This window comes from Fundulus heteroclitus, chromosome 14 (genome assembly GCF_011125445.2).
Source record: "Fundulus heteroclitus isolate FHET01 chromosome 14, MU-UCD_Fhet_4.1, whole genome shotgun sequence".
Lineage (NCBI taxonomy): Eukaryota > Metazoa > Chordata > Actinopteri > Cyprinodontiformes > Fundulidae > Fundulus > Fundulus heteroclitus.
In genome coordinates, this window is record NC_046374.1 from 6220019 (window position 1) to 6235818 (window position 15800).

Consider the following 15800-nt stretch of genomic DNA (forward strand, 5'->3'; position numbering starts at 1 on the left):
GATCGATGGGTGTCTATGCTGTTGGGATGCTCTCTGCAGCGGATTGAGTACTTGGCAAACATTACATAGAGGTGTATGTAGTTTCTGTGTCTCATTTGAAAATAATTGCGTCCTTTACACAAACACTTTGCTCTTGTTACATTTAATCACCATTCCTAAGATGGTTTGCAGTCATGATTCCTGCTGATGTTGAGGAAATGGCCTCAAATTCCCAAAGCTTGAAGAACAATCTGTATTTCCTTGGGTGATTGTTTTTTCACTTTATATCAAAAAATATGTTGAATTAAATGTAAAATAATCACAACATTTTTCAAGTAATTGGCTTTTTTTAGTTTTAGTGTTGTAAAAAGCAAGGCCTACCCATCGTCCCTTTCATCACACTGAACGCTCTGACATTAATTTTTGGAGTTCAGAACTGAATGTTTTTTTTTTATTGGTTCTGAATAAGCTTGTTGCTGTCGCAACATTTTCCTGTTTACATCACTATCAAATAGAGAAAGAGTTCAGTGTTCACGGCACAACCTCAGTCATTTCCATGGAACCAAAACAAGTAACAAAAGACACAATATGGAGCTTAGCTCATACAAGCAGCAGATACTTCATAAGGTCAAAGTGCTACAAAGCTTGGCTTGAATAACAAATGCTGATTCATGACCAGCAGAATGCCACCAGCATGAATGCTCTGACTGTCTCTGGTCAAATAATAAATATGGCAAAGATTCTGGGTATGCTTGAGGGTCTCTTTCCACCTGGGAATTTACTTCTGACAAAGTTTCTACCAGAGTTGCGTTGTTTTACAGCTAGGTTATTGGGCTTCATATATATGTTCACAATTCCTCCATACTCTCGAAAATTGTTCAGTTTTTTTCCAATATTTACATCCAAGTATGAAACTTGAAAAAAAATAATATTTCTATTTAAAATATTCCTTGTCATAATGTCATAATCTCTACATAAGAAAAATCTGATTTGTTGATGTGGGGGAAAAGTGTAAACACCCAGTGATGAAAGTTTTCAGCATTAGCTAAGGTTCCAGCACTCTAAGCAGGTTTTAAGGTTTTAAACCATCACTAAAGGCCAGACTTCCAATTAAAGTGGTCTTGATGAACAGTTCTCCAGGTTTCTGAAGCTTATTCAAGGCTTTTTTAGTTTGGACTTTACTGCTTTCTATTATTCCATCTACTGGCCATTTCCGGTGACACCATTCATTAAAAGTTTTATTTCTTCATTTAATTGCAACTATTTTACATTACAATTTTTATTTGCTGTTTTTCATTAGCCATACCATAACATATTGGCTGTTTTGATCTATTTAATAAAGTTGTAAAGTGTAAAACCTTTGAGAATATATAAACATTGCCTATCTTGGCCTCTCAAGTTTTTTCAAAACTCTTTAACATTTTTGATCAAGGTTCAACCTAGAACAGGACACATTCAGCCAAGTCATATTGTTTTATTGTACCTTTAAAATAAACACAAGATGAATGGAGAAAAAAACAAACATTTGATATATGTGATGCTTTTGCATGGGTTGGGTGAGGAGGTTCAACCATGGACACTCCAGGAAACCCTCTCTGAACTAATAATGCTCCCAGAGTTCATGGTATGGAAGCAGTCAACAATGTGTACTAAAGTAATAAAAATAGACTAGCAGAAATATTAGACTTTGTTTTTCAGCTGCAACAAGCAAACCTTAATAATCTTGTCAAATGGGAAATCCTCACATTTACACAAAGTCAAACACATCTTACCCTCCACACTGATAGACAACAACAAATGTACAAACATTAGACAACATGTAAAGATGATAGGTGATAGGTATCCAAATGGTCCGATGCTTCTTCTTCCTCATCTTTTAAACATGGATGTTTTGCAAATTTCTTGCGATCACTCTACTCAGTCGCACACTTCTTTCATTTCCTGAGTATGCCAATTTTAATACCTATACGGTATTTTTCTATGTTGTACATTTGCATTTTGCTGTTGGCCTGAATTACCCTACTGTGGTACAATAATTGGTAAATGGATTGTACTTGTATTGCGCTTTATCAATTCCGTTGACCCCAAAGCGCTTTACACTACAGTCAGTCATTCACCCTGACGGTGGTGAGCTATGTTAGTAGCCACAGCTGCCCTGTGGCAGACTGACAGAAGCAAGGCTGCCATATATCGGCACCACCGGGCTCTTTTGACCTCTATTCTTTGAGAATGAGAAAATAGTGTCTAATAACCACATATTATTTCACAGTTAACACAAATCTGTGTGAAAATATTTTATTTTAATCATTCTCATTAAAATTGCAGAAATAGCATTTGGTATACCATATGGTCTGGGGTTTGATCACTAAAGTAATATACACTGGGCAAAAACACATTTTAGATCTCAAAAAACTTTAACAATGTGAAAAAGCTTAATAGTTTTTGTCACTTGTTTCAGGAAGTAAAACTCAAATTATATATATTTATATACAAAGTTTGGGTGCAAAATGTCTTGACAATTTTGCCTTACAGAAAATATAAACCAAAAGTTCAGTGTCTCAGAACATTACAATATTACATACGATCAATAAAAAGTGATTAAAAAAGATGTAATGGAAGCTCAGATTGCACGGATAGCTGCCTTAAGGCCATCTGCATGTTGTCTCTCATCTTCCTCTGGACAACAGCCCAGAAATTACCTTTGGAGTTCAGGTCAGGGGAGTTTGCTAGCCAGTCAAGAACAGGAGCACCATGGTCATTAAACCAGATTTTGGTACCTTTGGCAGTGTGGCAGGTGCTAAGTCCTATTGGAAAATAAATCTGCATCTGCATTTAGCTAGTCTGCAGAAGGAAGTATGAGGAGCTGTAAACTGGTAGATGGCTGTGGTGACTGTAGATGTCAGAAACCCAGCGGACCAACACCAGCAGATGGCACGGCATTCTGGATCCCCGCTGACTGTGGAAACCGCAGGTCACCGGCCTACAGGCTATATGCGTTCTGCACCTCTACACTCCTCCAGCAGACTGGGACCTTAATTTCCAAATGAAATGCAAACTTTTTTTTTCTGAAAACAGGACTTTAGACCTTTGAGTATTTCCCCCAAATTCTTGAATGGATTTGGCTAGACAATCCTCTCAAGGCTGCAGTTCTCTCTGTTGCTGGCACAGCTTTTCCTAACACACATTTTCCTCCCACTCAACTTACTCTGAATAAACTTGGATCCAGAACTCCTGCTTCTTCAGCAATGACCATTTTTGGCTTCCCCTCGTGTGGAGGGAGTCAATGACAATATTTTGGACATCTGTCCAGTCAGCAGTCTTCCTCATGATTTTGTCGCCTACTGACCCAGAGTGAGAGAGCAGTCAGAGGCTCAGGAGGTTCCAGGCTTTGAAGGTGTTTTGAGGTATTTGCTGATTGGGGTGTGACACAATGACTTTTCAATATTGAACCATTTCACAATATTCTAATCTTCTAAGAGATTGATACCTCTTTTTATCATCTGTAAGCCATAATCATCAAGACTGCAAGAAATAAATACTTTAAATGTTTCACTCTATGTTTAATTAACCTATATAATAAATGAGTTTTACTTTATGAAATCAAGGGACAACAGATGTTGAACTTTTTCACAATATAAAGTTATTGAGATGTCCTTGAATCTGAATCTCCACATGCTCACACATGATTGCCTGTAGGTCCCAGACCTTATAGTCAGGGGCAATGACTCAGCAAGTGTATACAGGATGGATGTATGTATGTATGGATGGATGGATGAATGGATGGAGTACAACACCAGCAGATATTGGGAGTTGAGTTCTGTGGGACTTTAATGTTGATAAGTCTTGATTGGGGCCCGGAGGAGCAGGATATCCCTACTCTGCACTGACCTGGTCTCTCTTAACCTCTGGAAGACTATTGGTATTCCCTTTCTTCCACCACACAGCTAAGGTGGCGTGTGTGTGCCAGTAATGGCTGCTGATACATGCAGTATTCAAGACATACCGAGGATTGTGTTGGAAGTACTTGGCCTCTATCTAGTGGTCAGAGTTATGCCAAATTATGCCTAATTTATCTAATTTGAATACATCTATTGTATGTCGGGCCATGTTTAGATCAACAATCTCTACATCAATTTAGAATCAGTTCAATAGCAGAAACAAAATCCACAATTTCATATAACTGTAAATAGATTCATACAGTGTGGACTTGAACCCTGTCATCTAAGGGGTGCAGGTGTCTGAACGTCCTCTTTTTTCATCTGAATTCCTCTCTCTCAGTCTTACACACCAGATGGGAGGAGGTGAAAATGTGAGTGTGTGTTACTGATGGAGGGGTCACCCAGACAGACAGATAATCCAGGCAGTGGTCAGAAGCCAAAGTAAGATAATAAAAATGCTCATGCCCTTGCCTCCATCTCTCAGATTTATCCATCTACATTTTAAAGCATCGGTCACCTTATTTATAAAAGATGAAAGAAAACTGAAGGTTGACAGAGCCGAATAATTCATCTTTACAGATCTGCGGGTGTCTATTAAGCATCTTTGGTTACATTTGGGATACAACGACCCAATCTCATGGCAATTTGGGCATTAAAGACAGTTTGAGTTTGTTTGGGTGAGAAGGGTTCCCGGTGTTAATACCTCTAGGAGGGTATTGCCCCATGTTATCCATATGACTACTGATTACAGATCGTTGTAGTTGGAGGAAAAACAGCCACAGTTACAATAATTATCACCACACATGGGCAGATCCTTCTACCTGTTGTGTCTGGGACCTTATAGTCAGGGGGAATGATTAAGATACAGGCAATCATGTGTGAGCATGTGGAGAGGGGGATAAGAGAGAGGGGGTGGGTAAACATAGGTTGAACGCTGGCTGCCGTCAGACAACAAAGACAGAAACTCTGCAGCATGTTTTGGTCTCAGTGAGTAATCCTGAGTGGAGGGGAGTTCCTTGGCTGAATCTCTGGAGCAGGTGTCCAACCATCACTGTCATATCTTAGTTTGTCATGACCCATCTGACTCTGGGTTTAGTTTTTCCTCATGCAGCCAGATTTTACGAAAACTCATGCTTTGAATAAGGGATGTACAGTTCTCCACCTATATCGTCAACATAACCGGGCTGCACCTTTGAAATGCAGTACACTGCAAGCCACCCACATTTGTTCTGATTGATGTTACTTTACTTTTTCAGAGATAAAAGAATTTACTGAACTTTAGTTTTGCTTAAAAAAATGTAAATATATAGGATTGTTTGTTTCTAAATGTTTGCATTTGCCTGCTATCATGAGACACAAGGAAGGCCTGATGTCATATGTCTACATTAGCGTCGGCTGCTAACAGAATTGGTTTGAAATATTTTATTACCAAACATGTAATATTGTATATCTCTACTTTAAAGGGGTTGTTTCATAAGTTTAACCGTTTAATCGAAAGAGAAGTTACTGAAACCCTGAACTGGTGAATAAAAACCCCACTCCATTCCTGCAGATTGACATTTTTCTATCAGCTACTTTAAAATTTGCGCTACGCAGCAAACCTTTCTGAGTGTGTAATGGAAAAGGACCTGAGGTTCACGTGCAGCGCTGCACCAATTAGCCACTGAACCAAACCTGACAGTTTTAACCTCAGTTGGCGGAACAGTGGGCTGAAGCTCAAATACTGAAAAATGTGAATCGTTTCGCTTTTCAATAAACAGATGGTCTTGTTTCTGTCTGTAAATCCAATTGTGTTTTTTTATTAGTGAGACTGTGAAAGGTTTCAGATGCACAGATAATTTTTTTGGGGCCAATTTCTAATGTCCAGTTTATGTGAAATATTGAGCTGCTGACTCTGATTTCTCTTTAAGAACTTTAACTAAACATCAAGTATCTCGTTCTTGCCTCTACTCTACTTGAGCGAAAATAGCAACAACCACCCATGTGTGTGAGAGTCCATGCTGTAAAACAGGGTCTTCGATTATTCTTAAATATTCAGTCACTTTAGCTAGGAACCACTGATCAGGCCCGAAACCTTGGTGTAGTGATGGACTCAGACCTGAACTTCCAAAAGCATTTAAAGACAACTACAAGGTTGGCCTTCTATCACCTGAAGAACATTTCCAGGATTAAAAGACTGATGTCTAAGCAGGATCTGGAAAAACTAATTCATGCATTTATCTTTAGTAGAATTGATTACTGCAACGGTGTTTTCACAGGCCTGCCTAAAAAGTGGATCAGACAGAATCAGAATCAGATATACTTTAATAATCCTAGAGGGAAATTGCTGTTTCAGTACAACCGCCATAACAAACAAACATCACAAACATTTACAGGGGGAGACGATTTACCGAGGCCTTGCTGCCAAGGACACCGCCTGACACGGTGCCCACATGGTGCTGCCATTACTCTGTGGAAAAATAGAGGCCACAAAAAAAAGGAAGGTGAGAGGAAAAAATAACATAACTGATACTTTATCCTCTAGCAGGATACAGTTTGAGGTATCAAAAACCTCTTGCACAAAAAGCACAAATAAGACGAGACACATATAGCAGAAGGTAAACATTTGTGACTAGTCGCGTGTAAGTTCATCAGTTTATATGAGCATCAGTTATGTGTGTCTGTTTGGGTGAAAGTGTTTATATTTCCGTGAACGCTCTCCAGAGGCCATTGTCCTTGATGTTATCAGCCAGCCAACAGTTCAGAAAGCATCCACAGGTGTCAGCGGGGAGTGGGTAGCCGGGGAGAGTTTCTGAGCATTCTTCGCCATAACAATCCAGGAGTAGAGATAGGGAGGGCATAAACCGAATATGTTATTTGTTATGAGGGAGTTCGGTTGATATGAAGAAAGTGCTCAGAAAGGGAGCGAGGGGGGGGGTGAAAGCTGGAGAGGAGAGAAAGACACGACTGACCTCAAAGATAGACAGAACAGAATGATGCAGACAGCTGCAGCTAATTCAGAATGTTGCTGCCTGCATCCTCACTAAGACTAAGAAAGTAGAGCACATCACCCCAGTTCTGAAGTCCTTCCATGGCTCCCTGTATCTCAGAGAATAGACTTTAAAATACTTCTGTTAGTTTATAAATCCCTAAATGGCTTAGCACCTAAATACATCACAGACTTGTTATCAGTGTATCAACCCTCCAGACCACTAAGGTCTTTCTGACTCCAGCCTACTCTGCATACCTAGAACCAGAACCAGAACTAAACACGGAGAAGCAGCATTTAGTTCCTATGCTCCACTGATCTGGAACAAACGTCCAGAAAACTGTAAAGGTGCAGAAAGCCTGAGTTCTTTTAAATCCAGATTAAAAACATATTTGTTTAGGACTGCCTTCGACTGCTCTAGTTAAACTGTTCTGCTGAAACATCACTAGTTCAACTTTTTTAGTCCAACTGTTTTTAATGTTCTATTTTGTTTCTACATTTTATTTCGACTTGCTTTTATTCTGTTTTATTTTCCTATATTTTAATAACGTAAAGCACTTTGCATTGTCTCTGTACTGAATTGTGCTATACAAATAAATTTGCCTTGCCTTGCCTAAAGATAAACAACATGATTGTAAATTCAGCCGACATTTTCAGTTGTCCTTGTATGCATTTCATATTAGCAACAAGCATCATTAGCAAGGTTAGTGTTGATAAGTATACACAGCGGTATCTGTATGTAGTCTTAACCACTCTAGAATCTTTTTTAACCTTTTGGAAACCTAGAGTTTCCAAAAGGTTGTGTACTGTTGTGTATTGAGTTCTCACTTTCTGTTCGAACATATCAGACGAATGAACAGCCAGTGTGCCTCCTTGGAAATGTACTTTCCTATTAAAGCTAATTTTGGGCTCCATCCGAATACCCTTAATTATAGCTCCTGCTCCTTGACCTTTAGGGTGAACAGTAAGAACTCTATCGTGGGTAGGAAAGGAACCAGATTTCCATTACGTCATTACGTAATGGAAATGCACATGGATGATGTGAGTGAAATCCAGGCCTACATCCTTCCAAAAATTAACTACAAAGTGCGTGATATCTTCTCTCCGGCCATTTTCGTTGATTTACGTGAGGTGGGCTGTGCTTATACGTCATGTCAGGCGAAGGATTGTGGGAGTCCTTATTGCGCCTTAGCACCAGTAAGGGACATTGCGAGGTTCCTATGCTAAAGTAGCCACAGAGGAAGCATACAGCCTCCTTTTCCTACCTCGTCCGTTACTGCCTGCACTATTCGGACAGCACGTATCATTGCAAACGCTGACACACTTCCACTTTAGCTAAAGAGTCCTTACGCAGTAAGGGTTAATCAACCACTTATACCTTTGCGTGCTGCTCATGACCTGTCAGTGCTTAGCTCTGGTGCGTTTACTGACTGGAAAAGAAAACTGGATTTTTGGGCTTTGGACACCCTGTTAGTTCTAGTAAGCCTCATATTTGCCTTCATTGTTGGTGAAATTCAATTATTTGTTTATTTTTATTTAAATAAATACATTTATTTGAATAGCTGCAATGTTATTAATCAAAATCAACAGGTCGGTTCGTCAAGGACCGGTCCAGTAAAATACTGATCGGTGATGTGAAAGTTTTGTGTTTGAATTGTTTGCTTGTGTGTTGCCTGAATAAGTAATTGTTTTTCTGTATTCTGAGTGATTAATGGACGTGATTACAGCAGCACCTGCTGAGGGATAACCTAATTAAGGATAACCTAAAAGTTATTTATCAGAACATAGTTCATGTTCCTATGAGATGCATTGCACCACTGTACTTTCTATTTCATAGTATTGTATGAGTAGATTGTATTCTGAATAGTTAGATAATGAAGTAGGTGTAGACTAATGATGGTGAGTTCTTGAAGTTGACATCCTGAGACTCTTGAAATGAGGGAATCCTTTTTGAGCAGCCCCTTGGTGTTGATGGACCTGATGAGTGAAGACTTGTGTAGAAAAACAGATTGAGTGTAAGACACTAGCCAAACTATTGTAGACTCTAGGATTACACCCGGCTGGATAACCATTAGCCAGTAGTAACATTGCATTGTCTCATGAGCTGAATGTGTTTTTTCACCTTAGGAATTAATGTACTTTAATTCCTCCCCCAGCCAATTTTTGTTTGAAAAGACACAGAAAAGACGATGTTGGCTTTTGTTTGAACAACTTTTGTGGCTGAAAAGTAAAAGAAAAAGACACCATCGAATGTCTCAATATGGTTCAAAAGTGTTTGAGGTGGTTGTTTGTGTTTGTTGAGTCTTTGGATGGTGTGCATGGACAGAACATCCACTTCTCATCAATTATTTTCTGAGTTTAATGAGTTCCTTTTTCTGGGTTAAATAAGAGGACTAGACTGTGACAAATGGCTATGATATGATGACCATCCAGTTCACTGTTCAGGAGGATGAATCTTCCTAGACTTTTCAGATGCAAGTGATGCAGTGGTCATCTGGAGATTACTGACAAAATTTGATCAGATGTTTTCATAGATGTTTTTTTATAATCATAGAGAAATAATAAAATTGTAAGGAGACTCATCCGTAAAGGTGTTTATTCAGTTCCACAGACAAAGCAGTTTGCAGATTTGAGTAAATGGACATTTAGACACCTTCACTGGTCTAAAAATGACGGCTTTCTTTTATTTTTTATTTACATTTTATTTTAATGTTTATTTTCCTTGGCAATTTGAAATAACTGGTAACACATGCTTCATGTGAGGCACCAGTACACTGTATCAATCTGAATCACTGTTACTTTTGGTGATGCAACTCAGAGACATCTTTTCGGACCGTGGCTGCTTCTCTGTGCATTCATTCCTTTTTCTAATATTTACTTCTTTATTTTATGTTTAGTAACATTAATCATCAATTAGGCTGCTGTCATATGTGAGTTAATCTATATTTACCTAAATGGAACAAGGTAGAGGAGTTCAGAGCACACTAACACATGGCTAACCCCTGTGCTTATGTGTGCTCATGCGCGTGCGCTCAGTATCTTGGTGAGATTTCCAGATAAACAGTGGTGGCAGCTGCTACCATGGCAACGCCATTGTGCTCCCTCCCTCCTCCCCTGCCTCCCTCACCCCAACCAATCCTCCTCCCACCCCCACCCTCATTCTGGCTGGGTCCGCGCTTGGCTCGGCCGTAGAGCTAAGGACAGGAGACGAGGGACAGGCGCTTCCTTTCATACAACAGAGGAGTGGACGGGAAGAAGAGGGACTTAAAAAAAAAGGTGGAATAAGCTGGAGTGAGACGTGGTTGTTTTGGTGCTTGGGGGGGACAGGATGAGTGAGGACAACCACTCCCACTACAGGCTGGACCCCAGTGATCGCCTCAATGGGCTGGGGCAGAGGAGAAAGAGACCCAAGAAGGTAAGTCAGTGTATGGGGTTCCACATGGCGCTGAGTGTGAGGATGGTGAGGTGGAGCAGGTGCACAGAAGTCAGTGATGGGAGGGATTTTCTTGTTCCAGCTCCAGAGTTGTTATTTTTGTTGTTGTTGTTGTTGTTGTTGTTGTTGCTCTTTTTACTTGATTTTACTCCTGTCTCCATCTTCACCGTTAGACAGTATGAAGCTCTTTCCAGTGAGAGGATCCCTGCTGATCCAAGCTGAAGCTCCCCTCTCTTATCCTCTGTCTCTCCCTCTGTGTTGTTGTTGTGGACCACCTCCATGTAGTAGTAGGAGGAGGCTCCTCTCACATGCTGACAGGGTGGGTCCCTGCTCCGCTCCTCGGTGCGCTCTTTGTGTGCCTCCTGTTATTAACTTCGATCAGCCTGCTCACGGAGGGTGTTGATGACATGTGTGACAGCTTATTTGATTTCGGCAGCACCGAAGGCATGTCCACTCCCGTCAGCCTCGAGCCGGACAGATTCTTCTGATCAGAAAGGCTTGTTATAAAATCTAAATTTGTAGCATTTTAAAAGGGCTTTTTTTTATTCGTGCATATCATCTAGCTCAGCACCAACACAATTTTCTTAATGTATCCTTGAAAATAAAAGAAAAGAAAACAAAGGAATAATTAAAATAATTAAATGGTCTCAGTGGAAAACAAAACAAAACAAAGAATGCATAATGTAACATCAATTGAGCCTTTAAATCTCTACATTTTCTCAAACCAAATATTCATATGTTTCTATAATCTATGTGACTATGTTGCATAGATTATAGAAAGCTACTAATCACCCATCAGAATTGATCATGTTTTTGTTAAATTTTGCTCCCTGAAATATTTCTATATTCTTTGACCAAATACGGTAGCATTATTAGCATTTAATTAAATTTTATCTTTAATTCTCAAACCACTGATCTGAGAATAAAAAAAATGATGTGTCAAACCTATAGGAATTACTGGTACTTCTTTTCATTTTTAAGTATTCATTGTGATTCATCCATCTTTCCTGGTGTACCCCAGATGGGCAAACAGCCATTTTAGCAGTCCAGATGACCTATAATTAACTTCAAGCAGCTTCAGAAATATTCTGGTAAAGTCTTGCTGTGTGCCTGCTGCTGTGAGCAATGTCTTACTATACAACTCTTTTTTTTCACCCTCTTATCAATCCAGTCTCTGCTGGATGTTTGCGATTCTGCCAGGAGAAAGAAATCAAGCATTCTGGCATCTATCAAGTGGTCTATTGCATAGTGTGTCACTGGATAATGTCAAGACTTTTTGATATCAAGCTTGCACAGCTGGGTGCGTACAAGCCCTTTAACAATCTTTGAAATAGAAGTGTGTTTTGGCCTTGCAGCCAGGTTCACACTGAGCCATTATCGGCCCAGTGGGCAAAATCTTTCCAAAATGTAGAAAATCTCTGGTAAGGTACAATTTGAGTGATCGTTGGCCTTTCTCCTCTGACTGCCTCTGACCAAACAACCAAAAGCGTCTATAAGAAATATCAAGCAGTGTCTGATATTTTTTAGGGGAAATTGTGCAGTTGGACTGCCGCTGCGACCAACTCAGGATTGTTGCCCTTTATTATCCTCTGGGTTCCAGCATCCTCAAGTTGTTGTGCCCTTAGGCAAGGCACTTGAGTCTAAGTCTGAGGATACATCTTTCCCATCATGCGTATGCAGATGACTTCCAGGTGTAGTTTTCTGTTAACCCCGCTTTGACTGACGGTGTAAGTGCACTACCTGACTGCCTATGTGGACTGAAGGACTGGATGGCCTGCGACTATCTTTGGTTAGATGAAGCTTTACTGGTTCCCTTGTTTCTAAGGTGCAGGTTAATCAGATAAATCTCTGTGTCATTTTTGATTAATATCTGCTCCTAAAGGAGCGAATGAAAATATTCATGGTTCTTTATCATATAAACATTGCTAAACTCAGATCCGTAGTGCTTTATTATCAGCTGAAACTTGCTGCCTCTGCCCTTGTTTCAACATTCCAGGAACATTGGTAATCTCTACTCTTGTTTTAGCAAAGGATGCATACACCATCTCCAGCTGGTCCAGATCGCTGTAGTCAGGATAGACCTGGTCAGTGTGGTCACATCACTAATTTCCTGGTATGTCTGCACTGGCTCCAGGCACTTTCAGGATCCTGTATGAACTTTTGGTTAGAATACATGGACCCACTGCATGCTTAAATTTACTTTAAAAATGTCCATACATGTGCACCGCTCTTGTGAAATGGATCATTAACAGGATAAATTAACTGTTCTTTGCTGCCAAAACATATTCAGTCCCGAATTTATGCTTGTGAAATATGAGGCACAATTTGACAAGAGGTTCATGTATGGGCTGTGTTCACCTAGACCAGGGGTGTCAAACTCATTTCTATATTGGGCCACTTTGGACTCAAGAAGTCATTAAAAGGGCCAGTTACACCTGTATATATGACACTTTTGATTTCATAATTTCATTCCAGTTCACATAAAATGCTAAAACTTCACAGTAACATTGAAATTAGCATAGTTGAACAGTTTATTGAACAGTTTATCTGCAAAAACTTTGATAGGTTTTGATAAGTTAAAGTTAAAGTTTAAACTCTACTCATTCTGCATCACTTTTTCCCTTTTTGGACATTTCTGGGTTGTTTTAATGTGTTGTGGGAAAACTGACATCTAGTGGCAGGATGCCTCTACTTTAAGGTATTATAGGCCTTTTTTGGCTCTTGAGGGCCAGATAAATTGCCTCAAGGGGCCACATTTGGCCCGCGGGCCTTGAGTTTGACACCTGTGACCTAGACAAAGCTATATCCTATTAGTGACTAGAGCGATCTGGACTAATAATTACTTCTCAAGACACCAAAAAACATTGAAAACTGTTGAGTTAAGATAAGATAAGATAAGATAGGGCTTTATTGATCTCACAGTGGAGAAATTGACTTGTCCCACATCAGCTTAATACACAAAACGAAAGGTGCCAAAAGGAGGAAAGGTGCATAAGGTATAAGGTATATACAGTGTGTCCACATATGTACAATGTATCAAAAATAAAATAAAAGATAAAACAAAAATTACAGGGGAAATAAAGCAGATATTTAGGGTGACATATACGCTCAGATGACTTATATACAAATGGAATGACGTTTTACATTAAGTGATACCAGGTAAGAGCAACAGTGAGGTAGTGAGGTATCTATACAGCTGCTTATTAAACAGGATTATTTAACAGTAATACTGCACAGGTTATTGCACAGTGTCTTAAATAGAATTGCACAGTAGTGGGTGGTTTGCTTGAGCCACTTTGTTACTAATTTGGGAGTAAATACTGTCTATTTCTGATGACCCATCTATCATGAAGTCATCTATTTTACGAAGAACACCAGTTCCTGTTGAAAATGACTCTTTTACCAGTTTCAGCAGCACCTTACCATGATCTTTTGGTTTTGTTCTGTTGTGAACTTGCACATTTCAATGACTTTTGCCTCTGGGAGGAGGCAGCTCTTGGGTGTATGGTTCAAATAAACGTTACAGTGAAAGAGGTGTAAGTTCCTTTAACCAGTCAAAACCAGTTTTTGCACATGCTGAAGTGTACTTATTAGACATCAAAATGAGCTAATAAGAAAATATCATCCAGACATTAAGCTGCTGGAGCTCAGAGAGTTTTATGCTGTGACAAACTAGAGGAAGCAGCAGTAACATGACTCAAAATATCTTTCTGCATGCCTGTTAGACAGAATGAAGGAAAGCAAAGCCTCTGGCTGAGGAAGGTAAGCAAGTCAGTAATGCTGAATCTACAAATTAAATTGTTGATGAAAGCAGAGTCAAAGGATTTGGCAGCAGGGGGGCATTCACAATCAATTGATGAATTATTGATATGCTCCCTGCCCCCATGCTTATATAGGCTCACTGCAGCAAACAAACGCACCCTCATGTTGACCTACAGGGGATAAGCTTGGGGAGATAAAACATTCACTTCCCTGCCTGCTTCACGTTTGCACACAAAATGTGCTCAGGTTCCTGTTGTCAGAAAGCTGGAAATGTGACTAAAGGTTCCCAAAGTGGCAAATATGTGGCAGATGTGTTCTACAAGAGCAGGTTTGGTTTGGCTATGAATAACTATTACTAAGAGCCCAAGGCAATGATCAATTATTAGCAATTTTATGCAAAATTACCAATTTGGGGCACCGCTTGATTATCAGCAACTGACAGCCCAACACCTCTTGACCGACAGAGACTGACAGTTTCTGTCAGTCTCTGTCGGTCATTGTTTCATGAATACCTGCCTGGTGAGGTGTGGTATTATAGAATAATAGATGAAGGAGTTAATACACGAATTGCGGTCCAGAAAAATCAAGCACTACACATGTATACTGAATAAACACAAAGAAAGTTTTTGTTTTCCAAAATAGTTTACATTTAATTTTGTATAAACTGGTTAAGCTGAAATAAGCAGATAGTAACTTTTTCATTGCAGCTGGAAGCCTCTTCGAGGCTAAAACCCTGCTTTAGACTTGATGCACAGTTACTTTGGATGATAATGGACATTTGACTTGCAGTGACTAATGAATAAATGTGGCTTGTTGCAGGAGAGGAAACAAAAAGTCATTTCTAATCTATTGATCATTTTCAACAATTATTGGATTACTTCTCTGCTCTCTGGCCTAATATGACTTGAAATGATCCAAAAGGATGAAGGAGAAGTGCTCAGGATGTCTGGCTCTTCAGCAGGACTCTTCAAACAACGACCCTGCTCCAACAGCAGACAAATCAGTTGGGCTAGAAATCTCTGCAAGGAGTCTGTAAAATCATGCAGATTTGAGTCTTAAACACTTATGTTGCTGAGGCAGTTTTAAGAGTTGGGATTAGGATTAAGTTTAGGGGGCAGCATGGACTAACATTAAGAATTAATGTGTTTGCTTTGTGCAAATACACCCAATAGCCCACATCCTCAGCCATGTTGGAGGCAGTTGGAGCTTCTGCATGTCATTGAAATTGTGTGGGTGTATAGAGACGATCAAAGTGACTGTGGGCTGATTTCTTAACTACACAGCTGTAGTTAGCTGGGGTGTTGTGGTGTGTGCAGATGTTTTTTTGAAACATCATTTTACATTTTTCATTCTAGATTTAGCATTTAGACCTACCTTTGATGTGTATGCTAGCGTGCATCTGCTTGACCCTTCCATGCTGCCTCTGTTTTTTGGACAGTAAGCAACAACCACAGATGGTCTGTGAGGATGACACCCTGATGCCGCCATGGCAACCGAGAGTCTTGCCGCCAAAAGGATAACCTTCAGTATAAAACATTTTGAGGCCACATTTCAGGCCCTGATAATAGATTATCTACAGCTTTATTTTCTTGTCAGCAAACTGACAATCTGATTGTTTTTTGCAACACTTAAGAGCAGCTGTATCTTGCTTCTACAGTATACATGAGTTGATGTTTTTAATGATGAAACTGGATTTTAAATGCCCGAAGAAGAGCCAGGG

General features: G+C 39.7%; 1 protein-coding gene across 3 annotated transcripts in view; it reads left to right on the top strand.

The window, feature by feature from the left end:
• Positions 1 to 15800, top strand: part of ank2b (ankyrin 2b, neuronal) — a 222490-nt gene that overhangs the window by 52434 nt on the left and 154256 nt on the right. For 2 of the 3 annotated variants that reach the window (XM_036146144.1, XM_036146149.1), the window contains exon 1: positions 10036 to 10300. The exons of the other annotated variant lie outside the window; for it this stretch is intronic. In XM_036146144.1, the coding sequence (XP_036002037.1) occupies positions 10214 to 10300 (87 nt within the window). In that variant the 5' untranslated portion in view covers positions 10036 to 10213. Of the gene's footprint in view, positions 1 to 10035; positions 10301 to 15800 lie in introns of those variants that run through there. 3 annotated transcript variants of the gene reach the window in all.